The sequence below is a fragment of the Myotis brandtii genome, unplaced genomic scaffold (genome assembly GCF_000412655.1).
Source record: "Myotis brandtii unplaced genomic scaffold, ASM41265v1 scaffold115, whole genome shotgun sequence".
NCBI lineage: Eukaryota > Metazoa > Chordata > Mammalia > Chiroptera > Vespertilionidae > Myotis > Myotis brandtii.
The window spans coordinates 18,485,546-18,512,907 of record NW_005353967.1 but is presented as its reverse complement, the minus strand read 5'-3'; the positions used below and the strand labels follow the sequence as shown (position 1 = coordinate 18,512,907).

Here is a 27,362-nt window from a genome sequence, read left to right as displayed (position 1 = left end):
GGTGGGAGCGAAGCCCGCCTCAGCGGGTTTTGCTCCCTTCTCTGCTTTCCTCCAGCCACAGTAAGCCCTATTCTTGCAGGAATCTTCCTGCAACGGGCCTCTAGTATATAATAAAAGGCTAATATGCAAATCGACAGCACGGTGGAACAACTGGTTGCTATAACGCGCACTGACCAGCAGGGGGCAGACGCTCAATGTAGGAGCTGCCCCCTAGTGGTCAGTGCGCTTCCACAGGGGGAGCACTGCTCAGCCAGAAGCTGGTCTCACGGCTGGTGAGCGCAGCGGCGGTGGCAGGAGCCTCTCCTGCTTCTGCAGCAGTGCTAAGGATGTTCGACTGACAGCTCCCATGGGGAGCAGGCCTAAGCTGTCAGTCGGACATCCTCTGAGCGCTCCCAGACTGTGAAAGGGTGCAGGCTGGGCTGAGGGACCCCCCGAGTGCACAAATTTCATGCACTGGGCCTCTAGTATTTCAGTAAGGAAGAACGTGATGCTTAGGGGTATAATATATAGAACTTTCTCTGTATTTGCAATTGTGTCCTTCTACCTTCTAAATGCTGAGCTTTCCTTTGTGATTTGAAATTTTTGGACTTCAGAGGGCAGCACAGTAATTTGGGCTGAAGGCTAGGAATAGAGGAAAGTAACAATGATTTTCTGATGTCACACCAGGGCTGGAAATCTATTACACTAGGTAGTGGTAAGCACTAGTTTTATTCCCATTTCTGAATTTCCCCTCCAGAATGTATTTGTTGCAGTTGGAAGGGGTTTATACGTGTATAACCTTCAAATGAAGCGTGTGATTGCCTGCCAGAAAACTGCCCATGACTCCAGGGTCCTGCACATTGCCAAGCTTCCAAACAGGTACAAGTTCCCATCTGCTTTGCAACAGATGAGAGAAATTCACAGTTCCTAGGCTACCAATGTAATTTCTCAAGTGGCAAAGTTGCCTGGCTTTGTGACTTGACCTGCTATATTCTTTTGGAAATGGATAATACCATGTGGCTATCTCTAATAAAAGAGTTTGTGGCAATGTATTATAACATTTACAAGAAGCAAGGTTCAGATGAATTATATTGAATCTCATTATAAGAAGCATTACTTTATGGCATTTATTTTAACAGGTGAAAGACTTTTGGGCATTTACTAAGTGCTAATTTTTCTTTTTATATTTTCCATAAACACGTCTTTTTGTTGTTTGTTTATAGCCAGAATCAAATGGAAATCTCCTGTTGTCAAAGGTTACTGAGACTTTCCTCTTAGAAAATTTGGCTGCTGAATTTTTAGGGAGGAAATTATATGAAGGGAATAGTATTATTTTCTATGCAGGTTATTTTCAGGGTGAGAGGCACCCTGAGCAGAGATATAGTGAGGGGAGGACAGGGGACTGTCGCTCAGGATATTATGAAAGTGTAATTCATACCCTGTTTTCCTGAATGCATTTTTAAAAATGAAGACAAAATATTTATAACTTTTGAGCCAATGTAACAATATAATGTGTGTCTTTCCTGAAGAGTGCTTTTACTTTGCATTGAGAAAGCCATGTTAAATTGTGGTTTTTATCAGCTCCTGCCAAGAGCTGAATAAAAGCAATTGAGGGCTCCACTTATTCTTTTCACTACAAATTTAGCATTGGCCCTCCACGGTGCTCTTTTTATCACTGATTTTCTGTTCTGACAGGCAGTTAATCTCATGCTCAGAAGATGGCAGTGTACGCATTTGGGAGTTACGAGAAAAACAGCAGATTGCAGCTGAACCTGTACCAACAGGTGTGTACCTTTTCTCAAAAAAGGCAGTCTTTCTTTTTTTTCTCATGTGAAAGACAGAAGAAAGGCAGTTATGTATAACCACAAGAATAATATCCAGCATGTCTATATGAGGCATATGGTAATTGGGATTTAGGATTCACATCTTAATATTATTTTAACATAGAATTGCCTCTTTATTTCTATCCAAGTCAACTAGGATTTTCTTGTTTTGAGGAGAAACTTATTTTCTAGTAATCTGATCAGATGGCCTGATGAAGTAATTATTCATTTATATTGTTTATAATTGTGTCTGATACACAAACAATTTGTATGGTCAGATATTAAACTAAAGTGTTCTTTCAGACTTGAGGCATTATATCATTAACATTGAACTCTGTTTATTGAAAAACACACATTTGTGTTTATATCATAATCTCATGAACTCTTAACTTTCAGGTGTTTGGTTCATAAAACACAAAATCATGGTTTATTAGCAACCTTTGCATGAGAAATCAGATGCTGGTACCTCTGGAGTTTCTTCTGGTTATCTGAAGTCATAGGGTATTATTTTTAGTCAACCCTTGTTGGTAGATCTGAATTGTGACTCTTTTTTTCCGGGGGCGGCGGGAGGGGAGCTCTGCCATCCAGGCCTTTTATTCCCAGTGTCTGTCTTTTTCTCAAATTAATACACCTTCACCAGTGAGTGAGTAGGGGCAAAAAAGAGAGATCAGTGACGAACCTGATGCAGGAGGCAACCAGTTGATGTGTCTCTCCTATCGATGTTTCTCTGTCTCTCTCTCCCTATCTCTTCCATTTTCTCTTAAAAAAAGAAAAATCAATGGAAAAATGTCCTTGGGTGAGGATTTTAAAAAAAAAAAGCACAGAAGGTCTTCCCATCTAAATATTGTTTTTCTGATCTTATATTACTATTAGAGGCCAGGTGCACGAAATTCTTGCACAGATAGGGTCCCTAGGCCTAGCCAGCGATCAGGGCTGATCTGTGGTCAGTGTGGGGTGCCCCCTGCCGCCACTGCTGGTTGGGGCCTGTGGGCTGGGGGCAGCTCCTGCATTGATCATCTGCCCCCCTGGTGGTCAGTGTGCGTCATAGCAACCGGTCGTTCTGCTGTTCGGTCAGTTTGCACATTAGGGTTTTATATAGATAGATCATGCGTAAAGAGCCCAGTAATTTTGAAAATGCCTGAAATGATTGTGTTTTTCTAGGTTTTTTTAACATGTGGGGATTTGGAAGAGTAAACAAACAAGCCAGCCAACCTGTTAAAAAGCAACAAGAAAATGCCACTTCATGTTTACTGGAGCTTATTGGAGACTTGATTGGACACTCATCATCTGTAGAGGTATTGTTTTTAATAGGCATATAAATGTCTAGGGAATTCCTGCTTTTGCATTTTACTGCTCTTTATTCTGTTGGTATCATAAAGACCTGTACTTTCTCTTGTCTGTAGGTTTTTATTGAATATAAACATGGAATAGGATAGGTTGTAGTATGAGCAATTAGGATCTTTCTTTACAGAGAGATGATTTGAGGAGCCAAGGAATGAGTTGCTTCTAAATCAGCTATTTCCAATTTATTATGTTTTTTTCCAATCTGACAAAAAAATAGATATCATTTTGATTCATTTACACCATATAGCAATTGTTTTGTTTGCTATTGTCAATATAAGGGAAAAGGTATCAATGCCCCTGATTAAATAGTCATGTACTGCATGTTTTAAAAATACTTCCAGCACACCAGTTGAATATCACTGCTCTAAATAATGGGCTTAATTACCATTATTTATGAGATGAAGATAGCTGACAGTAAGGACAATGTGAATAATGTTGAATATATAACAGTAGTAAATAGAGGATTGTGGAGAGAGAGATATTTAGCCTTACAGAACCTAATTCCAGGGGCCTTTATCATATTCATGAATAGAGTGCTGTTTACCTCCCTTTGAAGGATCATAATTTGTCAGCTTTAGTAAAACCCAGTGTCTTGATTATCATTATGCATATATGAAAATATTAGTTGAGAATTATAAAATGCATACAATTCTAACTTGTAATCCAAATATATTAATATTTCTTATAGGCACCATTGCCTGTAATGAAGGAATAAGAATAATCAAGATAAATAGACGATTGGAACTGGTAAATAGTGTGATAGCAGTATAAACAAGGCCCTAAATAATGACTTTCTTAAATTGTTCTTCCTGTTTCATAGCCAGGGAGGAACAAATTACTTCTCATTTGAAAGTGCATTTATGCTTAGGAGAAGTACCACACTTGTTATGGAGCATTTCCTATATTTCAAGCACTAGACAGTGGAGTTTACAAAGAGATATAAAACTACAATACTTGCCCTATGGATCTTATACTTTAGTAGTGAGAAGGGATACAGACCTAGTAAGCTGTTAATCTAGGCTTCTTATGTGGACCCAGATGCATAGCAGACAGTGGAGAGTCAGGAATGAGAAGTAAATGATCAGTGGAAGATAGAGGACTTGAGCTGAACCTTAAAAGTTAGAGAGGATTGAGGCTCCGAGATACTGGGTACTCATCTTTGCTTTCCTCTAACAAGTAGTCCAGTTGTTTTGTTGTTTAACTTCATTTGCTTGGCTATATGGGAGTGTTGAGGATGGAATGTGGTAGAGAAAAGGACAAAAATAGGAACTATTTGGTGGCAAGGAGCAGATTCACTAGGCTAGAGCATTGGATTTCTCTGAACACGTGCTGACATAGGAGATGAAGCCTGGGAAAGTAGTTGGGTTAGATTATGAATGCCCTTGAATGTAAGGCTGAGGAGTTTGGATTTTCTTTTAAAAATAGTAGGAACCCATTAAAGGTTTCACACGTATTGCTCAGTGGTGGAGGAAACCTTCAAAGTGGCAGTTGTCAAAATATAGAAATGTCAATTTCTTAGGAATTTTCCTGAGTGAAAGTATTGATACTTAAAGCTTTTTTAAAAAAAATATATTTTATTGACTTTTTACAGAGAAGAAGGGAGAGGGATAGAGAGCCAGAAACATCGATGAGAGAGATCGATCAGCTGCCTCCTGCACGCCCCCCAGTGGGGATGTGCCCGAAACCAAGGTACATGCCCTTGACTGGAATTGAACCTGGGACCCCTGAGTCCGCAGGCCGACACTCTATCCACTGAGCCAAACCGGTTCGACGATACTTAAAGCTTTTTTAAAAAAATCGTATCTCTGCTTCACTAAGTACCTGAGAGACTAGATTTTCTATTTTCTGAATTTTCTTATTCCTTTTATTGTATTTTCATCTGTACTCCAACCCCTCTGTGTTCTGTCTTTTCCATGTCCTGAGGATTTTTGTTCCAATATTAACACCCTGCACTCCTACATAAACAGCTGAGGCCTTATCCTGCTATCTTCAAAATGTATAAGTTATTTCAAAGAAAATTCTTGTTCTCCTGTGTTCTTTAATGTTATTTCTCTCCTTTATTTCATTCTTTCCTTGGAGGAGCTCATCCTTTTCATGACTTCATTCATGTCCTCTCTCCACTCCATAGTACTCATGTTGCCTCCTCATCAACACTCCATTTTCCTATGACCCTCCCTTTATTTGGAGATGTTTATGTTTTTGAAACTTTCTCTGACATTTTCAGTTATTATTGATCTATGTCCTCTTTTTCTGAATTTCTGTGACAAATTATAATCTGAACTACTTATTATATAGTACCTGATCACACAGTCTTTAATGGGTGCCCTAATTGTTTCAGCAACTGAATTAGAACCTTCTTGAGGGTAGGGACCATACGCATATAATGACACTCAATAAATGCTTATGTATGGATCGATTATCTTGTTTTATTTACAGATCTGAAGCCACTGTTTATCTTGGGAGAATTCAGACTTTTATTTTGTTAGCCATTTGTGTATAAATAATGGGACAGGTATAAGTGATTAAGTAAAGTAGGTCTGACAGGACTTCTGACAAAATCTTAAAACTAGTACTTGAAGAAGAATATGGTAAAATACAGAAGATACTCTAGGAATTCATGTACATTATAAAAATAGCTGTTATAGTTCTGTAGTTGGGCAGTATTAAAGTTCTAATTATTAAAATACTAGATATCGGTCATTGGTCTAGTATTTATATTTTTAGCACTTATATATTTGTATGTGACTATTATCAACACTTAAAAAATAAAATTTCTCATGGAAAATGATATGGAGTCTTACATTCAGATCCAAAGATATCTCTAAGGTACACATCTTACAAACACACGTGTTGCTTTAATTTGGCCATGTCTCTTCTCCTTGAAGTTCCTGTACTCAGTAGTTTTAAATTTCTTTACAGATGTTTCTATACTTTGAAGATCATGGACTAGTGACATGCTCTGCTGATCATCTCATTATTTTATGGAAAAATGGAGACCGAGAATCTGGATTGCGCAGTTTAAAATTATTTCAAAAATTAGAGGAGAATGGTGACTTGTATCTTGCTGCCTAGTTTAAGGAATTTAGAATACATGTGCATGAACTTGAACATCAAATATAGGGTAATACTCTGAAAACCATTAACATGTACTCACTTAAATGTGTAATGTATTTTTTTCTTGTTACTTTATAAAATTCTGATTGTTTGAATTCTTTTTTTTTGGGGGGGGGGGGCATGCAAACCAGCAACAAGTTGCTTCTTAGGTGTGAGTACATCCACCAAAGAATATACCACAAGTATTTTAGCAGTGAATTTTCAAAAGTTGAAGTTTTAAGATCACAATACAAGTATCTGTTGATACAGAATGAAAGTATACCATAGTGTCCTTACAATTTGAAAAATTTATGCTTTAGAAAATTTTACCCCAGAAATTATGAGCTTGTGGTAAATGAGCATAGTACTCAGAACCTCTTTCTTTAGTATAATTTTATTACCTCTAATTCAATTCTTATTCATCATTAGATTTTTTTAAAGTTGCATATAGTTTCTTTCATTTAGTCTTTGGATTTTGGAATACCTTTGTTCTCAAATGAATAGCTTACGTATCCTTTTTCATTTCTTTAAAATTTTATTTAAGGAAATAAGTATACATGATAATTATAGAAGGTGTTTTGGGAGGAAAAACCCACTGAGGAAGAGGTAGGATGTAGCATAACTTGAATGTAACTTGAGCTCTCCCGGGAACTTTCTTCCCTGTAGGAAATGGAGAGTGCATAATTGTACATATGCTGCTGAAGCAGTGAGTGCTGTTCTAAGGTTCAAACAGAACAGTAAAGTTGTGGTTTTAATTATAAGCTTTTTATTCTTTGGTTATCATTAGAGCCCATTTGATTAAGAATCCTTGTGATAAATTTAAATATATCCTTTCTCTTATAAATTCCTCTCATCTTTAATAACTAATTATCAAGGTTCTGTAGAGCAAATTTGAATCTCTGGTGCCAACTAATTTGTTAAATCATTTTTTATTTTTAGTTCTAGCTACTAAAATTCCTATAAACTCAAATCAGTAGGAATTTTAATGAGGATGTATTTTTCTCCTCAGTGTGAATTGGCCTGAAGAGCTATTGGCTAGATTGGTACTACACTAGCCGCTGCCCTCTTACATGCCAGGGGTGAGAGCTTGGTGAGTAAAGTGTTCCAGTCAGAGACGGCAGTCCAAAGTGCCTGGTTCATCTTACCATTGACTCAGAAATGAAATGCTTGAGACAGGCTTCACTTAGGTAGTTTCTTGCAGTGGTCACTGAGATTTAATCATCTTCATCAGCTTTATATCAGAGCACTCTTTCTCCCTTTTGGTACTAAAGGATAAAAATTAAGAAGTGTTCCACACATTAAAAATGGGTGAGTTTAGTAGTGGAGTTATTAAATTTAAACTGTTGATGAAAGAATTCTAGTAAAGTAAGTGCAAGGTGACGGATGTGTCAGAGGACTGATCCTTCTCAAAGAACACTTTCTGCAGACTTATTCATCACACACACACTCTTGATGGAATCTTTATAAATTGTTTTTACTAGTTTTTACCTTTGACAGTTGCTTTCACAACTGCCTCCAAAGACCGGAAGAGCTAAGGTTATCTATGCCAGACCAGTGCCATAATGTTATGAATGAGAAACCTGAGGCCCAGAGAGGTAAGGCCTTGCAATGTGTTAGCTCTGTTCCCTTATCATCGAGCGGCATTAAAGACAAATCAAAGATACTTACATGACTACCATGTGAGGAAAAGCAAATAATGTTCAGTTATTTTTTAATTTATAATGAAAATAGCTTTATAGAGAAATATATTAAAATCTGTTCCCTCCATTACAGAATAGAAGAACGTGAATGTTATCCAACAACTTGTTATTTGTGGCATATTTGAGGAATTTCAGAAATAGCTTTCTAATCTTTTATCCTGAAGGTGCAGCATGGTTACTATCCCAACACCAGGCAGACATGCATTCTGGTCTGAGTGCATCAGATGGTTGATCAGTTTGATTAAATATCTCAGAATCATTTTTAGGCTTTAATATTTACTTCATTACTAGCTAGCGGTTTTTCTTTGGAAATTTTACATTAGATTGTGAGTTTGTAAAATTGTTTTCTATGACATATTCTATGAATTATATGAGAAACTCATCATTTTTAACTGCTTTATTTCCTAATCTGTTCTGGGTTAGTAATTTGTGATAGTATTCTGTTCACATGGAGTGATACAAACCACAGGTGAGTTTTGGGAGCCAATACTACCAGGGCAAATCGATCTATTACATACTGTAGTTAGTTTTCTGCCATAAGAAACTCCTGTGTCTAGAGCATCGGTTCTCAACCTGTGGGTCGCGACCCCTTTGGGGGTCGAACGACCCTTTCACAGGGGTCGCCTAAATACATCCTGCATAACAGATATTTACATTACGATTCATAACAGTAGCAAAATTACAGTTATGAAGTAGCAACGAAAATAATTTTATGGTTGGGGGTCACCACAACATGAGGAACTGTATTAAAGGGTCGCGGCATTAGGAAGGTTGAGAACCACTGGTCTAGAGGGAAGCCTCCAACCCACTCACTGGACTGGTTTTTGCTTTCATGAATGCCCTAATTTAGAAGAACACAATTATGTACATTTTTTTTCCATCTTAGTTTTTAATGCTATTTTAGTTGCAAGTAACACTCTGTAGTGTGCCTTATTAACCTCATTCTCTGGCTGTATTCATAGCACAATCAAAAGCCTAAACTTTGGAGTATCCCTTTTATTTCTCTTCAAGTGAGGTTCTGATTGAATGGGTAGGGCTTGTTCTTTGCCCACAAGACTCCTGAAGGCAAGCAAATTTTAAATTGGAAGTAAAGAATGATTTAAATTATAGGGTTGTTTGTTCTGGTGCAAATAACCTAACTTTTCCTTGTGGTTAAGTAGTAGTAATATGACTTCTCTCTGTATTAGATAGGATTGCATTTTCCTAAGTTAATATAGCTCCCCTCAACACAGAATGTTTTAGTAAACAACTCAGGATAGGAGGCAGTTATAATAGTTTATATCCATCTGAAAGACCACATCACATTTCTAATAAAATGACTATTTGGAGGAATGCATTATTTAGGTAGAAACTCAGATTACACAATAGTAGATTACATGCACTGATAAAGAGCAGAACTATTTTGAAGCTTTAGTACCTGGCAGTCTTAAAGAATTTGAGTTAATATGAAATTAATTTGACATTCCACTGAATAAGCTGCAACATTCATATAGAAAATGTGACGCAGCTGATAAATGTTTCTTACTTACCAAATGTAACTGAAAGAGAGATGGTCAGGAAAAGATTGTCCTCGCCTCAAGCAAGCTTCTGAAGCCTAGGCAAAGTATTTAGCTCCTTAAATGGGATTCTGATACCCTGAATTCTGAAAACAAAGTGTATGACTCATGAAATAAAGGACACTAAACCGAAAATTTGAAGTTATGAAAAACTTAGGTCAAAAAGAAGGTACAATAAAAAATAGCTGTTGGAAATGAAAAATGGCTGTAAGAATTTAGTTACAAGTATCTCACAAAAACATTTTCATCATTTACATAATGCAGCATTATAATACAATGCTAGCTGCTGTCCTGACCAAGCAAGTTTTCTTACCTAAAATAATTTAGATACACTTCTTTGCATGGAATTGTCATATATGTTTCCATTTTTGGTATAAAACATTAAAAAAATATTGGCACATTATGTAGTGATAAGACATTTTTTTCCCCATGTACTAATTCCAAGTGTTCTGCATTCCAATTTTTGTTTGAAAAAAGTAACTACTGATTCAGTTAATTCAGTCTCTGTTTATACCTCTTAAAAATGCAGCATGGAGTACAAAGAATTTGGAAGAAAAATGAAGATATTTTGTTTACTGAGTTTATAATACATAGAGAAGGGTTGACTGATAAAAGAAAGGAAAAATACTCAAGTCCGACTTCATGTAGATCACAGAAAGTTGTGAAAAGAGCTGTATAAAAATATGCACTTGTGCTTTAGAAGCTTTAGCATACAATTAATAGTATTTACTGTTTCCCCATATGTCTATTTTCTAATATATTTACACATCTTGCAATATTTTTACATCATTAAAGGAAAATGGCATGATTGCAAATACAGATAGGTTAAAAATATATGAACCTTGAAACTTCCCAAATCCCCTCCCCAAATATATACGTAGAGATGGTACATGGTACAACATACTTGATTGACTTATATCCAGAAAATTTAGATTTCATAAAAATTTTCAACAGCAAATGTATATAAATTTTTTCTTTTTTTAAAAAAGCTTGTCCAAGGGCATTCAGATTTAATGGCTTTTATATTATACTATAGTGCCTTGTGACTGCCTCTGATAACCAGAAATAAGGGGATCTCATAGAGTCCCCCAAAACAAAATGTCACTCCCTTCCCCATCATGGATGGCTTTCTGTTAAGATGAATGCCTTTTATAGGAGAGAGGGATATAGGCAGCTACTACCAGTCTAGAAGGCACTCAACAGGACAAGGCTGGGTTCTAACTTGGGTGTCATAACATCAATCAGAAGAAACAGCCAGTGAAGCTAACTGGTTTATCAATAATTTGGTCCTAGTTGTTCATTTTATATATAGTTTCTTTTCTTAGATAGTATGAATCCTCCAGACCAAAGCTCTTGAGGAAAATAGTCAAGCTAAACAGTGATGGTGATTTTTATGGTAAGATATGAGCTGAACACTATCTAAACTACTTGGTCTCCATCCAGGGAGATGGGCTCAGAGGCACCAAGTCTGTGCTGTATATGTCCTGCTAGTTACAGTCATTCATCTCCATGGTTGATAAGGGCACACAGGGTGACAGCATGGCAAAGGATTTTGCCATGTATTTGTTCTGTCACTGCTTGTATAAAGAACATATCTTTGTAAAAATAAAATCTGGGGACTTGATTCAAGGTCAAATATTAAACATTAGCTCCTTGACCTACACTTGTCATTTTCATTATAAAGGAAAGCCTCTCGTTTACACTACTGGGATTCACATGCCCTTGACAGAAAGAGGTCCCCTTCTCTGTCTTGGCTTCAGCTGTCAGATGGAAGCCTCAGACTTTTGCACTTCAGGTCATCTAATGTCTTCCAGTGTTTGTAGTTATTGGCCAAATGTTGCATCAGTGCTGGCAGATGTGCAAAGGCTGCAAGGACATAAAAGAATCAAAAGAAGCTTGTTAAGTTAGATCCCAGGGCTCTGTGGGACGAATTTGGGATCAGAATTGCAGGAGAAGTACCCTAGTTTAGACCTTAGGCTGCACGTGAACACACAGCATTAGTTTCTGAAATACAAATAGGTCCTTTTAATTAAAAACTGAAAAGCCATTACTAAAAGAATTGTGATTAAGGGTAGACTTTTAATACATTTTTTATTCTTTCTAAAGTTTTTTCCAATGCTAGAATAAAACTGCTTTAAGCTTTGGAAGAGGTCCTTTGAAGAGGTAAAGACTTATTTATCCATTTATCAAACATTCACTGAATCTTCTGTACGCAAGCACCCTACCATACCTGGCCACGGGCAGCTGACTTAAAAAAAAATACACAAAACATTTCATTTATATCTTTAGGCCCAGTCTATGTTGTTAAAGGTAATTATCATAAAGGATAATATTTTGTGTAGATGACAAAACAAGAACTATCTTACCGTCCCAAGCATCGAACATGTCTGTTATGAAGTAGTCAATGAAGGAAATTTGTGACTTGGGGATGCTACAGGTATTCCGGTCAAACACTGGCATCACCACAGGCAGTCCCTGTCTCTTCTCTTCATCAGTCTGTAAGACAGAACACTCACAGGGCTCTAAGGCACACACGGAACGGTTATAGTGCGACCTAGTGTCTCAGAACAACCCTGTGAAAATAGGTCATCATCCAGTCATATGTATGAAAAAATAGGCTCAGCAAAGTTCTGGGGTATATGTAAGTCAATTACCTGATGAGATGCAGTAACTCAATTCAGGTCTTCTGACTTACAAGTCTCTTATGCTATACCACCACCCCTCCTGAAGCATCGATCATCTCGGGGTTCATACCCCCATTTCTGAGATCTATTTTCACTATTGCAAGACCATTTTCAAAGTAATACTAATAACATGAATAATATGAATTGACATTTACACTGAGAGTACAGAAACAATGATGGGTAAAACTGCTGATACCTTAGCATAATTGTATCACCAGTCATTGTATTATTCACTGTCACCTGCTTGCAGTTTAAAAAGAAAGCCAGTTTTACTTAAAAACATCCTCACTGAAGCAGTAAGAATTAAACTTTCTAAATTTGGACCTTTGAATTACATCTTTTTAATACTCTGTGACAAAATACTCATAAGCCCTTGTGCTGCATTCCACACGTTGCTGGTTGTCTTGTGGGAAAGCACGCATGCAGTCCAGCTGAACCAGCCTTTTTTCCTCAGGGAAAACTATTTTTACTTGAAAGAGTGGTTGACAAGCTAGGTTTGTGTACCAGATTTGGATATTGGTCATGCAGTTCGCTCAAGGTATGTGTAAATCTGAGTATTTTGCACATTGGCGTATACGTTTATATGTGTAAGGTTGTAATTCACTGAGCTGAATATTAAGATCCGTATTTCCTGGTGATGTGTTGAGTCCCAGGCCAGCTAATCAGAGGCCTCATTTGTAACTTTTGATTTTTAGGTCACATTGGCTTGTGAACAGTAGTACATTACTTTTTGGGAAAAGGACACCTACTTTTCTTTAATTCAGGGGCTCTCTTCCCAGCCTTAAAGGCTGCAGCTAACTTACTGGGTGCTGGGCTGGCCATTCCCCTCGCTGGCCCTTTGAGATGTCATCAGCTCGTTATTAATAGCTGATGTACCTCAGAGGTACATTGCACCCATGGAGACCCTCCCCCTGCATTACTTGTAGCTACTAGTGCGTTTGTCTTCCTGCCGCACATATACACACATCAGTACTTAGAGCCTCTTCTCGGGAAGGAGGCCTGTATTTCAGATGGCATCTTGCAGTCTACTACTTTCTGGATTTTTCTCTCAATTCTTCTTTGTACTGCCAAAATGAACTAGATATTGCTGCTCCCCTTATGTAAAAATTGTGATTTCCCCCCTCCTTACTAATTTTGCTCATAATGCTTTGTTCTCCCAGAAAGTCCTTTCTTATTTCCACATTTCTAAATCCTTAACAACAAAACAGCTCTAACATCATTTCCAAAAAGCCCCTCTTTTATCTAGGAAAAAAAAACTTTCTGAACTCTCTTAGCACTTAAATAGACCTCCCTTAGAGATTTTTTTTTTTAGCTATTGTGTGGACCTACTTATTTCTACATTATGAGCTACCCATGACTTATGTCTGTTTTCCCCATAATGTACCATGGTGATAATAACCTAGTGAATGAATGAATGATTTTCCTAGTTTTTTTGAAAGTTCAGGATCTAACAATTTGAGGATGAAAAGATACTTCCAAAGGCTAAGTTTATTTCTCTTCCACTAGAGAGACTTTGGTTAGTGACCAGCCATATCAGTCTCTTGGGGGAGCCAGAGGTTCCGTCCAGGGAGGAGTCATGTACTAAGGGAGTGCTATGCCACCAGACCATTCCAGGAGAGGAAAAGCTTCCCCACAGCGGCCACGTACCTGTGCGAAGTACTCCTCAGAGATCCTCCCGGCCCATTCGATGCACAGGTCCAGGGGGCGGCACGGGTTGGCCACATCGGCACACTTAATCATCATGCGCTTGATCAGGATTTGGTTCTCAGGAAAGTTCTTCCCAATAGGGTTACATTCACAGTCGCTGCCCTCAACCTGGAAAACATTGCCAGATGAGGGTTGGTTCAAGATGATGATGAATCCACCAGGGCTAACTGACCAGACATTAGATGGCCTCACTAGGGCACACTGAGGCATGACAGTGACTCAGAGAAGGCAGTTTTTCCATCAGTGATTTTATATATAATACTGATATATTCTTGTTAACCCTCAAGCAACATAAAAACTTAGGAGTTTACAAGGTCAATGTTCCTGTCAACACCCACCTAATACCTCACTTCCATTCTCTTCCCAGAGGGGACTGCTATACGCAGTTTTGTTGTTTTGTTTTTAGTAATTTGGCTTGTAATCTTAAAGGGGAAGAGCTTTTCTCCCAGTTTTATCAGAAAATGTGTAAAAGCAAAACATTAAAGATGGGGGAATAACACATACTTGTGACCCTTCAATTATTTCTTCATTTATTTCTAGTTATACCTGCCAGCTCCCTCTCTCCTGTGACCTTCTCTCTCACTCCTACTCACCCACCTCTTCCTACTTTGTTTTTTTCTCTTAGTGGATGTGTTCACGTATGCTTTCCTGGCTGCTCTTCTGACTGGGTAGTACGGAGTGTGAACCATATAAGCTTTGGGGTTTCTAGGAGCAAAAGTTGGGCAGGGTAGGAACAGGTATGTTCAGCACGTTTAAAAAGACTGGTCATACATGTCAGTGGTTATGAACTAAGCAGCCAGGTCCGTGAGTAGGCTTACATGAATGCAACAACACACCTGTTCTATGCAAAGTCTGGAAGATTGATTGCTATTCTCTACCTTCAAAGACACCATTGAATTGATTGTGTGAAAACAGTTAATTAGCTCTCCAGAGCTCTGCCAAGCTGAAAGACAACATGACATTTAAGGGTTTGTTTGTATTGTTTTGAGACTGGGCCCATTTAGTAGGCCATCAATAGGCAGAATTATGTTCTGAAGGTTATTGTTTTGATTACTTACCATTGGGAAGATACCGCTTACAATAGTTACTTCAATAAGTAATAAATCTTACTTGGATAGATGACCTTCCCAACACTAAATTCTATGATTCTCTATAATTTTCTCTCCTAAATCCCCAGATCCTTCCCCCACCCCCATAAGTTCTCTGTGGAAGGAGAGGCCCTGGCAGTGTGCTGTGGAACCCCTAGGAGATGGGACACAGGTGAGGTGGACACCGTCCCTCCATCCAGGCTGGTTCTGTGATGGGGTCCTACACAGGTAGTCTCCTTACTGATCATCCAGTTACTTTTAAGACGTCCACACTCTATCCACATATGCAACCTCTCCCGCTCAACAGGAGTGAGCAAAAAGCTTTTCTAACTTTATGGGCTATGAACAGCTTCATGGTTTCAGAGGGCAGTTTATCTCATTTTAAACAAGAGATGTGAACTTTCTATCCATGTTCCCCAATCTCAAGTTTATAGGGACTTAAACGCAGGTCCAAGGTACATCAGTAAATTTTAGAGGAAAAACAACTTAGACTTTTGTTTGCAACTAGTCACTCCCAATCAGTACCTATAGTCTTTAGGTACTGATATGCTTTTAATGCAAACCAGCAGGAATACAGATCTTTAAAACACCCGACACTGAGGTCTAACAGCTCAAAGAACAGAATTAGAAAGGGCATGGATCTCTTAAATAGCACTGTTTATGCTGGTGTGCTGCTGGCAGGCTCCTTCCATCCTATTCTTTGGGTCTACCTCCTTTTGTCACCACTGGTTTTATCCAGGGCCTTTCCTTCAAGGAGCTCGGAATTGCTGTGGACACTGTCAATCTATTCTTGACCCCGAGGAAAACAAGTGGCCAGTACTTTCAGCTCTTTCTTACCAACTTCAAGCAAATAACCACCTTGCATCCAAGAGAGAGAAAATACTTTGAGGCCAGAGTAGGCTCTAATAGAAATATACTCTGATGTATCTTATTACATGAGAAATGCTTACCTCAGCTGCCATTGGCTTGTTGATGCTGTTCACAAATTTGTTCACATGTTCAAAGTGTTTTGTCATCTCTGTTGCTAAAACCATGTCAATAATAGCCTGGCGCAGTGTTCGATAATGGTTCCTAAAATAACCAGAAGACAGAGAGCCCTGTTCACATCATGTCCCGAATTAGAACTATTCTGCTACGGTTTCACCTCACTTCCCACAATCTAGGAGGGAGCTGGGCACAGAGTTAAGAAATGACTGCAAATCACAAAATAGTTCACCTGCTCATCTTCCCATGAAACCAGGACTTGTTGACACTTCCATTTTCCCCAATGATAGTTGACCCTCATATGATTTGGGAATATATATATACCTGTCACATGGTAGACACCTATTTTACAAGGTAATTCCTTTGTACCTTCTCTTGGCAACATCAAAACAGTGAGGTTGAGGTGGAAGGAAATGACAAGTTCCTTCCCTACAAGGCTGGTACAGCACCTGATGAGCTGCCCTACGGCATGCAGTGCAGACATCATGATTCTTAGCATAGAGCAGTGGTTCTCAACCTTCTGGCCCTTTAAATACAGTTCCTCATGTTGTGACCCAATCATAAAATTATTTTCGTTGCTACTTCATAACTGTAATGTTGCTACTGTTATGAATCGTAATGTAAATATCTGATATGCAGGATGGTCTTAGGCGACCCCTGTGAAAGGGTCGTTCGACCGCCAAAGGGGTCGTGATCCACAGGTTGAGAACTGCTGGCATAGTGGGCTTTGGGCCAGTCCAAAACGTCCACACTTCAGAAATGTCCCTGGGTTCAAACAGCCCATACATGTTTTACTGGTCTAATAATTGTGTACTGGCTGTACTGCTAATAATGACCTTTCTTGCACCGGTAGCCTAGCTGGTCATGACACATAGGGTTAGGTAGATGGGTTGGGGTTCAAATATTACAGGAGAGCAGGATCTATATTAGCTATTCGCATTGTGGACAGGACCAAGTTTCAAGGACCTTTTGGTGAGGATCACATATCACCGTGAATGTCTTGGACAGGACCAAATGCCCTGCAAGACTGAATTGTTATTTATTTCTGTGATGGCATTTTAAGAAGGTTTTCTCATTAATAAGTAATCCTCTAAATTACAATTAGAAGTTACAATGGATGGAGCAGCAATCCTGTCCCAAATTACTGTCCAGTTCCTTTCATCTCACAGCTGAATAAAATTGGCTATTGGAAAGAATTCTTTCTGTGAAAGTTTTAAAAACAACCCTTGAGACTGATGAGTGGGCTTGAGGCCTAAGTGAGCTCTGTGCTCTCTGTACACTGCCCTCTCCCAGGAGCCTGCTCCCCAGCCTGGCTGGTGTTCTGTGAGAAATAAACAGAGCCTGACTGCAGGGTTGTGGCAGGCAGGAGAAATTGCTCCTATCTGTTCACACTTGGCCAACTCTCCCCAGAAGAGAGGACAACAATTAGGGGGAAACCTGTCCAGTGCTTGGGCTCCAGCAGCCCTGCTGGGACCTGTAGATACTGTCTCCTCATGAGTTAGGATTTTAAGTGGCCAAAAATTGAGCTGGGGAAAGACAGGGAAGGATACATTTTCCTTGAGTTACACAAAAGACAGATGTCCTCCTGCAAGAGTAAAAATATCTATTATAGTTATTAGTACTGTAGTAAATATTCATAGAGTTGTTCTGTATAAAACATTTTCATGAACTCATTGAAGACCAAATGAGATTTAAAAAGATGAAAGAAGCCTGAAAAGTACAGTTAAGTTTATAAGGGCAAGGTTATTATTTTACTGTCCGACACAATGGTACAAAGTATTCTCACTTCCCCTTCTCTTTCCAGTGGTTCTCAACCTTCCTAATGCCGCGGCCCTTTAATACAGTTCCTCATGTTGTGACCCAACCATAAAATTATTTTCGTTACTACTTCATAACTGTAATTTTGCTACTGTTATGAATCGTAATGTAAATATCTGATATGCTATATGTGTTTTCCGATGGTCGCGACCCACAGGTTGAGAACCGCTGCAAGAGGAAGCTAAATACTTGCAGAAGTTAGGGAAGCTGAGTATCCTACTTACACTTCACAAGCCTGAGCATAGGAGCCCAAGTACAACCGACCTGTCAATGTTCTTGAAGATGTTGCATTTGCTGTCCTTGACTGTCAGCTGGAAGGCCAGGGCTGTGTGGTGACTCTCCAAGACGGCCGTGTCATTGTAGAGCACAGCAAGTTCACTGCCTGCGTTGCAGAGGAAAGAGTTGGTTCTTCCTGGGTGGTCCACGTCATGGACTGTGGCAGCAATTAGCGCTGCCACCTCATCCAGCTGGTCCAGACTTCCCTGGGGTGAGGGGAGGCAACGTTGAGCATTACCTACTGGATGTAGGAGACTTTTACTCATCCTTGTCTCTTGGGTGGGGCAGACTTGGGGAGTTGGGATTATAAAAATGTTCTCCCCAGTCCACTAAGCCTTCTCTGACTTCCTCGAAGCTGAGAGGCTGTCTAGCACACATTGCATCACCTTGCTGTGCTGTGAATTATCTGGAGGGATAAAATGGATACCTAATTCTCTCCCCCCCCCCGCCGCCCCGCCCCGCCCAGAATCCAGGAAGAAGCCAAACAGGCCTTTTCAATGCCTGCCATGTGGTATTGCCATGATTCTCTCCCAGGAATGGCAGAGCAAAAAGTGGCCTATAACCACAAATATTACTCATTTTATTTGCATGCTTCTGAAAAGAGAGTGTGGCAGTAAATGGCACAGATACAACACAACTTTACACACAAAGGTAAAAGGATTAGAACCAAGCAGTACAAGAGCATCAAGAGTGAGCAGAATTTTCCCAGGAAAATGAGGTGAAGGGGGCTCTTGCTATTAAGGACAAGATTCAGCTCTGGGCTAGCAGGTAGTAAAGGCAAAAAGGGTGGCCCTCTTTCTAAAGCTCTCATTATAAAAGAACACAAAGCAGAGATCAAGGGATACAAATGCTTTCTCAGTTCACAGCTTTAGGAAGGAGTTACCAAATGGGCTACTGTTATATAAGACACTGTCCTTTATGAATTCATTCATTTGATAATCACTTATTGGGTGCTGACTGGGTGCCCAGCTGCCATGCAGAGGGCTGGAGCTACAGTGATGAATTGTACTGGCATCGTCTCTGCACTAATGGAGTTAATTTATTGGGGAGACACAAATTAGTAAAACAAAAATAAAACAAAAAAAATACCCCACACCAATAAAAGTAACCTACTGTGAGATGTGCTAAGAAGGGAGTTAGATGCTTTGAGAGTGTAACCATGAGGCCTGGTCTAGTTTAGGGCAGCGCTGTCCATTCAGCTTTCTGTGGTGATGGGAATGTTTATGTCTGCACTGCCCAGTACAGTAACCCCTATTCACATGTAGCTACTGGACACTTGAAATGTGACAGTGTAACTGAAGAACTGAATTTTTCATTTTATTTAATTTTCAGTTAGATGTAAATAGCCACATGTAGCTAATGGCTACATGTCCAGCAGGTGGGCAGAGATGGCTTCTCTAAGGAAGTGACTTTTATGCTGAAGCCTGAAGGATAAGCAGGAATTACCTAACCAGTGGTCGGCAAACTGCGGCCCCTTGAGTGTGGCTCTTCCACAAAATACCACGTGCGGGCGTGCACGTACAGTGCGATTGAAACTTCGTGGCCACACTCAAGGGGCCAAAGAGCCGCATGTGGCTCGCGAGCCACAGTTTGCTGACCACTGACCTAGGCAGACGTGTCAAGGGAGAGCCTGCCAGGCAGAAACAACAGCCTACATGATACTCCTGAGGTAACACAGAGCATCATTGAAGGGTAGTGAATGAGAAGAAAGCGATCCCCAAGATGAGGCAGGAGGGGTGGGCATATTTGCTATTCCCAAGTTGCTCTCATAGGCTGTGGGAGGAAAAACTAATACTAACAGGTAAGGAATAATGGGTCTGAAGCTCAGACCTGAAAGCTTTTTTGAAGCTCTCCCCACCGGAAGGGAGCCATTTCCATTTCCAATCCTGATCTGGAGCTAGTGGGCAATCCTGGCTTGGCCCCAGTCCACACAAGCAGGTTTCCTGAGCAGGGACAGCAGTCCACGCTACTCTGTTCAGCTCTTCTCAGAGAGTGATTCTATAATGCTCAGAGCAAGCAAACATGGCCCCATTTTGCTGCTGGTCAGGAAAGGCCATGGTCACCTGTAGGTGCAGGCATGACCCAGAGCTGCCCCCACATGGGCTCCACTCTGACTGATTCTACCTGTGCAGTGGGACCCATGGGTCCTCAGCTAGTGCTCCTGGAGTAGGTTCAATCTTGCTTAGAATCTAGGGCTAATTTTAAAATGCTTCAATGAAATAGATTCATGGAACTGGAGTAGACAACACAAAAAGCATCAGATGAGACGTGCCTTTTCTTCCAGCTTATGCTGACCTAGACCTGGTGCTTTTACAAAGGTACCAATAGGAGGCCATGCCCTGCAGTATTGGTGGGCACTGTCTAATCATGCAATGTCTGATAAGAAATGGGGGAGACAGGGAAGGCAATCTGGGCCTGCTCACGAGCATGTGGGAGAAGCAAGGTCCTTCCTAGGGGAGGAGGACTGTCTGCGGGAGAAAACTTCCCCACCGAACTCTGGGAAGCACAGACATTTCTGCATATTTTACCCCTTTGACTAGCAGGAGATGATCTGGATCATACTCAGGCAGATTGGCCAGACTAGACTCCCTTCCAGATCGGCTTCTGAACAGCTCCTTATCTGCAGTTATTCACTCACACAGGGGAAGACCAAAAGGGTCATGGTTATCCTGACTCCCACTGCAGTGTTCCAGGGAACAGGTAAGTGGGGAGCAGACAGGGCCCATCACACACTGAAGGGCATATCTATGGAGGGGCTGAGGATGTGGAGCTATGTCACAGAGACATTAAGAATTTTAGCCTTAATGTATACAGAAATTAGGAGTAACAGATGACATGGGAATTTGGTAACATTTTTTCCTGACTCTTCATCAGTGGCAGCAGGTCTGGTGGAAGAGGCCTCAGGGATAAATCTCACTTGAAGTTCCTCACATGGACTAACCAGTGGGCTGCTGACTCAGCTTCTGCACTCAGGAGCCCCTTCGAGCCCAATTCTCCAAGGTTCCTAAATTCTGATTCTCTGGCATGGGTGACAGAGTGGGAAAATGTCTTTTGAACTGTAAGAGTATTACTAGTCTTAGACTTGTTTCTATTGCTATTTGAGAAATTCAACTAGAGTCTGAATGCATTAGCAGAACTCTCAATGTAAACAAAAATTCTTATTTTAGGGGAGGGAGATAATAAAGTGACTAAGCATTCCCTAATTTATCAAGCATTTAATCTGTATTTTTCTAGAGTGGTTCTGCTTAAGTGAGGTTCATCTTTAACTCAAGACTGCAGTAGCTATAGATCACTTGGTTTTGGAGTTATGCCTTAGCCCTGTCCTCAGTTGGCAGTGGGGACCTCAGCTGTACAATATCCATGCGGTGTAAAACTGAGAACGAGAACCTGGAGTGGGAATCTGGAGGTGTCTCAGCTCCTCAAAGGTGCTATGGAAACACAGGCCCATATCACCTCTGATCACACGTTTAGAGTTTCTAAAGTAGGAGACAAAATCTTCAAAAGCTTCATTCTTGAAACACATTCTTTACGTTCTTACTGATGAAAGTGAATACCAGCATTTGGCAAAATAGAAAAAAATACCCCTGTCTCCATTTTGGTGCCATTCCTGTTCCCTCTACCTGTCTCACTACCATGCTTTTCCTTTAGTACCAGGCCTTTAAGCTTATATATATCTATATATAATGTCAGGCATTTGCAGATTGATACGAATTTCAGTCTCTATACAGCACTTCTACCAGGGGTATCTACAGTCTAAGCTTCAGTTTTAGCAAAGGAATTACAAGTTTCATTGTGCCAATGGTGATAGGAAGGGGAGAAGATGGGGATTTCTTGCCAGCTATACATGGGGTGTACATATGGCTACCCTACACATCAGCACCTGTACATAACAGTATATGGAACTCTGTCAGAATTACACACAGTTATTAATATAAGATATACATAATCATTCCTACACAACACACACATATGTATGCAAATGTGCAGTGCTGAAAGAACTCATCACTATCTGGATTATAATTTACCAATGGCCAAATTCTGATCCTAAAACTTAACCACTAGACCTAGTAACCATTTGCTATAATAATTAAATTTTGTCCTCTAAGTAAGTACCACAAAGTAAACACTTGGAGAATGGGTTCATAGATCAGCTAGGCCTTTAGAGGACTCGATAGTGGCATAAATAGTTATTTTAGGCATTTGGGGTAGGGGAGGGCTAGGAGAAAACGCTATGTCTTTATAACACCAAATGACCAATTTTGTAGCAACAGAAAAAAAAATTGTCTAGGTAGGTAACTAGATCATGATATCAAAGTTCTACCTTCACTCTCTCCTTTCCCAGGAAGAAGGCGGTGGCGTGCAGGACATCCGCGGCATGGGTGGAGTTGTGGTAAGCATTGGAGGAGTGGTAGTTGGCTTCAATCACTTGGAGCCAGGCCCGAAGAGTTGTTTCAGAACAGCGTAAAAATTCACATACTCCAAACCGGGAAAAGACCTTTAAGCCCAAGTAAACCAATGGCCTGGAAAACAGGAAGACAAACCCTGATTCATTGTATTCACTGGTCCAGAAACTGCTTGCATTGATGATGCTGAGGAATGGAGGCATTTTTCTTTTGATGCTTATTACACATGCATCGGGGCATAAACACATCTCCTCCTCACTGGCCACTTCTTGCAACTAGGTGCCTCAACAGTAGTCAATCTGAATGACTTGCAGATTATCTCTAAGTCATAAACTCTTCAGTGGATCTGACAGCCAAGAAAGGCCCCTGGTAGTTCCTCCCCATCTCCACTTCCACATCAGCTCTGTACTTCCTTTGTGTCCCCTGAGGCAGTTACTGAGCCTAAGAACAAGAGGAATGGCTTGTGTGGTCTCAGCGAAGTTCTATCGAAGTTCTATCATATGTTACTTATTTACAGGTGCGAGGCATTCACATCCTACTAGACTAACACCCCTGGAGGAAATAGCCTCCTACTATAGAAGGGGACTTTGAGTCATCTGACCCTTGCCCTGCCTGTAGGACAAATAAAAAGAAAAGTCTCCAGTACCCTCAAACTCATTTTGTAAGGTGGGGCTTCAACAAGTCTGGGGCTGAGAATACTTGGAACTCTTACCTCATTAGCACAAAGGAATGACCTGCGTAGATGTGAAAAGGACTTAGCATTTCCTCATCCTGGGCCATCACCAGGCTGATCCCACACCTCACCCACTAATTCTCTCCATTAAGGAGCTCAGTCAGGGGCCATGGTCTCTGCTCTGCGATACCCCTCCAGCACAGCACGAAAGGAACAGCCTCTCTGCAAGGGCTCATGTCTCCTTCAAAGTTTCCAACGTGGAGTCTTGAGCTTGGCCATCAGTCTTCTCTGCCAGCAGCCAGAGAAGCTACATACCTTTTATGTGTAACAGCTTCCAACTCAAAAATGTTGAACTCCCAACTTTCCTCATTATCAAGTAATTGGGCGATACAAGGGGGGACATCATTGATGGTTATTGGCATTGCAAGATGACTGTGACTCTGGTGCACATCTGAGCAAACAGATGGGGGGGGGGGAAGAGGGTTAATTGTGGAATCCTGGGTGCCCTTGAGCATCTGTCATCTTCATCTGCTACTATAAAGAGAAAGTCTTGAACTCTAAAGGTGGGAGGATGTTCACTTCAGGGCTCTTCTCTTACATTACTAAATTCCAAGGCCCCCAAACAGAAAAACAATTCATTTTAACAGTCTGTTTAAACGTATAGAAATGTCTAATCCTTAATTCTGACAGTGTTCAGATAAGTAATTTTAATTATGAGACCTGGTATCAAATGTAGAACATAGAAATGCTTAAACTGCAATGAAACCAATAGGAAGTAACACCAAGATTCTCCCCCAACCAAATAATCACAACACTGGGACTGCACAGGCTAGAGACAGGTTATAAGTAACAAATGGTTCTATGGCAACTTACTCTTAGTGAACACATACTCGTTTCCTGACAACCTTCTCAGGCCATCCTGGAATAAAGCAAGGTGCTATTAGAAGCATGTTGTATATGCCGGCATTATTTTCTCATTTCTTTTATTAGCTAAAGAGATTTGAATAATGAGTAACCCAGTCAATCTGGAACTACCAAGTTGAAGTTCAAAACTAAATCAGAACAATAGCTACAAGGCACAGGATATTCTCCCTTCATGGCTCTTAGCCTCAGGAGGTGGAGAATTGAGAATAAAATGGAAATGACTGCATTCTGTCTCACACCTGGGCTGTGAGTTGGCTCTATTCTCATGCCATCTTTCTCTTCTGGCATTTTGAAGCCACATTTGTGAAATCACGGAAGTGAACTTGCTTTGGTTTGGATGATTTTGAAGGGACCCTCCTTACTCTCATAGGGACTGTGTTATTTGATTTACTTATTAGGGAGCCAAAGCCATGGGCCACATTTGGGAATTCCTTAATGTAAAGCTTGAGCTAATTTTTGACTATTATCTGAATTAATTTTTTCCAACTGCATTTTCTATTTAGCAACATGAGCATTGTTGCTAACTTTTAAGTTTCTAGATTGAGATCTTTGGAGGGACAGCATAGGGCAGTGATGGCGAACCTTTTGAGCTCGGCGTGTCAGCATTTTGAAAAACCCTAACTTAACTCTGGTGCCGTGTCACATATAGAAATTTTTTGATATTTGCAACCATAGTAAAACAAAGACATATTTTTGATATTTATTTTATATATTTAAATGCCATTTAACAAAGAAAAATCAACCAAAAAAATGAGTTTGCGTGTCACCTTTGACACGCGTGTCATAGGTTCGCCATCACTGGATAGGGAGTGGGCAGGATTCCAATGTTCAGCGTTTACTAGGCTCCTGGACTTGAACTAGTTCCAGATGTTCTTGCATCTCAGTTTCCTTCCCTTCATCTTCTACCCGAGTACCTAATTTTTTAGCTCCTTTATATTTGTTTGTATAATTTATAATTGTTTGTCATCCCTAGAAAGTGTGTGCTAAGGTTTAAAATGTCAATGAAGGGCTCCCCTGAAGTCACACCTTGGATCTTTAGGCCAAGAGTTTAATTTTTTACAAATGAATAAAAGAGAAGTTACAATGGCCCCTCCTCTAAGACAGATATCACAGGGGACTCCTCTGTTTCTTCTTTGCCCTTCTTTCTCCTCTTCCCTAATGCTTCATAAAAAGAGGTGGAATCTTGAACTGGTTCCTCACAGCATTACCTGGAGAGGAACCCTAAGATGGTATGGCAACAGTGGGAATCCTTTGGACTTGAACTGTAGGGGCCACCCTCCTGAAAGACCCTGGCTGCCCTCTCTAACTGAAGTCTGCTCTGCACTGGGATGGGGCAACAAAGGCCAGCCCTGGGGCAGGAAAGTAGTAATTAGGAGATTGCTCAGATTGCAGGCTCATCAGAGATTTTTAGTTGGAACAAGAAGAATGGGTCAGAAAGCTAGTCAATGCTCAGCCTTTAAAATATAATTCATAGATGACCCTTGGACTTTGTTTTTCTTCCAAAGGATTCTTCCAGCTCCCACCTCTGATAAGGAGCACAGATGAATAATTTGAATTTTCTTCACTTGCTGATAGATGATGATTATGGCCAAATAGATCACAGCAAAACAGGATGAGTCTTTTGAAATCAGCTACTATGGTGGTGGTGTGCTGGCAGGGGAGGCTCCTCCCCTCCCCACCAAGCCAGAACAGCTTCCTCTGCTCTATCCGATTATAGAGGGAACTTCTATAGAAGCTTTTATTGAAAGAAATGGTTCTACAGCTAAGATTTTGGAAACTAGTACTGTAGTCTAAGTACAAACCCTTTCATTTACAAAGATAAAGAGCCTGAGATCCAAGGAGACTGGCCATAACCTCAACTGAATACTGTGCTAGGTCAAGGGAAGAAAGACAAGGGCCATGCATATCAACCAACTGCCTAGGATTGCCTTTGTATAACAGGAATGCTGAAGGACTGTCTCCCATGCTATGGTCAGTCAGCTTTGCAAAGCTCCTATGGAAAGATAAATGCAAGATTCCTTAACTAATGCCAACCACAGAAATTTTGATGCAGATGCTCCTGGTTTGTCCATACAACAGGTTTAAGTACTCTGCAAGTATAGGTAACAATACATGCTGCATGTAGTCTGAGCACATTAATCTCTGGTTTATCCTCATCACTCACAGTCATCAGGCCTCCAACGAGATCACTGGTGTGAGGATCTTCGTCTTTGGTGCCCAGCTGAGGGGAGTACAGTTCTGTGGTCCGTAAAATTTCTAAAACTCTGTCCAAGGCTTCTGCTACTGTAACAGGGCTGTTTTCTTGGGCTGCATTAATTATATTTATAACCTAAGGAAGTAAGGAAAGAAAAAATTTGAGGACTTTAGGATTCTACTTCCCATATACCTGGAATCCAAAAGAAATCAGATGACACATTGTTTTGAGTGACTGGTGCCTCCACACCACCACTCCCTTCTTATTGAGGAATGCTGCTCACCCCACCCCTTTTGGCATCTCTCCCACCTCACTGACTACATTTCTGCAGGCTCCTTTGCTGGTCGTTCTCCTCCAGCTCCTTTACAGGGTGGAGTTCCTTAGGGGTTGATGTTGGGCCTTTCTCTCACTCTACAGGCCTCCAGAGATGAGCTCTCATTTCCATGACTTTGGGACACATCATCCGTATGCCAAGGGCTCTCAAATTTACATCCCAGCTCTGAACTCTTTTTGACCTTTAGACTTGTGTATTCAATTGCCTACCTGACATATCCATGGGAGTATCTTACATGTCCAAAACCAAACTCATTCTCCTCTCCCAAAAGCAAGCAAGTAACAAACAAAAAAGAAGAAGAAAGACACGGAGCTTTGCTCCATTCTCTGGCTTCCACACTGCAGTAAAAAACCACTCCTGTCCATCCTGTGCTCAAAGTAAAAGTCTGAGAGGCTCTGGTTTCCATATCATGCCCCTTAACCTCCCCACCCTGACAATATAACTAATCACCAAGTCAAACTGATTCTACCCCTAAATAGTCCCTAATCTGTTATAAACCTAGCACAGCTAATACCATCTCTTGCCTGAAATTCTGGAAAAGCCCCCTAACTGGCTGCTTTTCTTCCACGCTTGCCATCTCCAATCCATTCTCTGCGTATCTGATCATGTCACTCCCTGCTTTAAACTCTTCAGTGGTTCCCACTGCACCAAAACGAAAATATAAACTCCTTATGGCCCAACTGGCCAGAATGAACTGAGCTCTGCCAAGCTCCACGTCACCATGTCCTCCCTCTGCTCTCCAGCTCCAGCCACTTGACTTTCCTTCAGGTCCTCAACTGCTC

At 40.6% G+C, this 27,362-nt stretch overlaps 2 protein-coding genes across 6 annotated transcripts in view; one reads left to right on the top strand and one right to left on the bottom strand.

Annotated features, from left to right (window-relative positions):
• WDR41 (WD repeat domain 41) overlaps positions 1-8,548 on the top strand; it is a 52,914-nt gene extending 44,366 nt beyond the window's left edge. Inside the window, exons 10-14 of one of the 4 annotated variants that reach the window (XR_001364538.1) lie at positions 737-858; positions 1,675-1,763; positions 2,964-3,097; positions 6,066-7,329; positions 7,737-8,548. Coding sequence is in view for 3 of the 4 variants with exons in the window: in XM_014549976.1 (XP_014405462.1) it covers positions 737-858; positions 1,675-1,763; positions 2,964-3,097; positions 6,066-6,218 (498 nt within the window). In the remaining variant the exon portion in view is untranslated. Of the gene's footprint in view, positions 1-736; positions 859-1,674; positions 1,764-2,963; positions 3,098-6,065 lie in introns of all 4 variants that reach the window. The other 3 variants (XM_014549976.1, XM_005858059.2, XM_014549987.1) reach the window with 3 other exon arrangements.
• Positions 6,369-27,362, bottom strand: part of PDE8B (phosphodiesterase 8B) — a 170,225-nt gene continuing 149,231 nt past the window's right edge. The window contains exons 14-23 of one of the 2 annotated variants that reach the window (XM_005858060.2): positions 26,217-26,381; positions 24,002-24,047; positions 23,444-23,579; positions 22,374-22,572; positions 18,041-18,258; positions 15,925-16,045; positions 13,827-13,994; positions 11,862-11,991; positions 9,469-11,361; positions 6,369-7,504 (exon numbers count right to left, since the gene is read on the bottom strand). In XM_005858060.2, the coding sequence (XP_005858122.1) occupies positions 11,252-11,361; positions 11,862-11,991; positions 13,827-13,994; positions 15,925-16,045; positions 18,041-18,258; positions 22,374-22,572; positions 23,444-23,579; positions 24,002-24,047; positions 26,217-26,381 (1,293 nt within the window). In that variant the 3' untranslated portion in view covers positions 6,369-7,504; positions 9,469-11,251. Of the gene's footprint in view, positions 7,505-9,468; positions 11,992-13,826; positions 13,995-15,924; positions 16,046-18,040; positions 18,259-22,373; positions 22,573-23,443; positions 23,580-24,001; positions 24,048-26,216; positions 26,382-27,362 lie in introns of those variants that run through there. The other variant, XM_014549966.1, reaches the window with a different exon arrangement.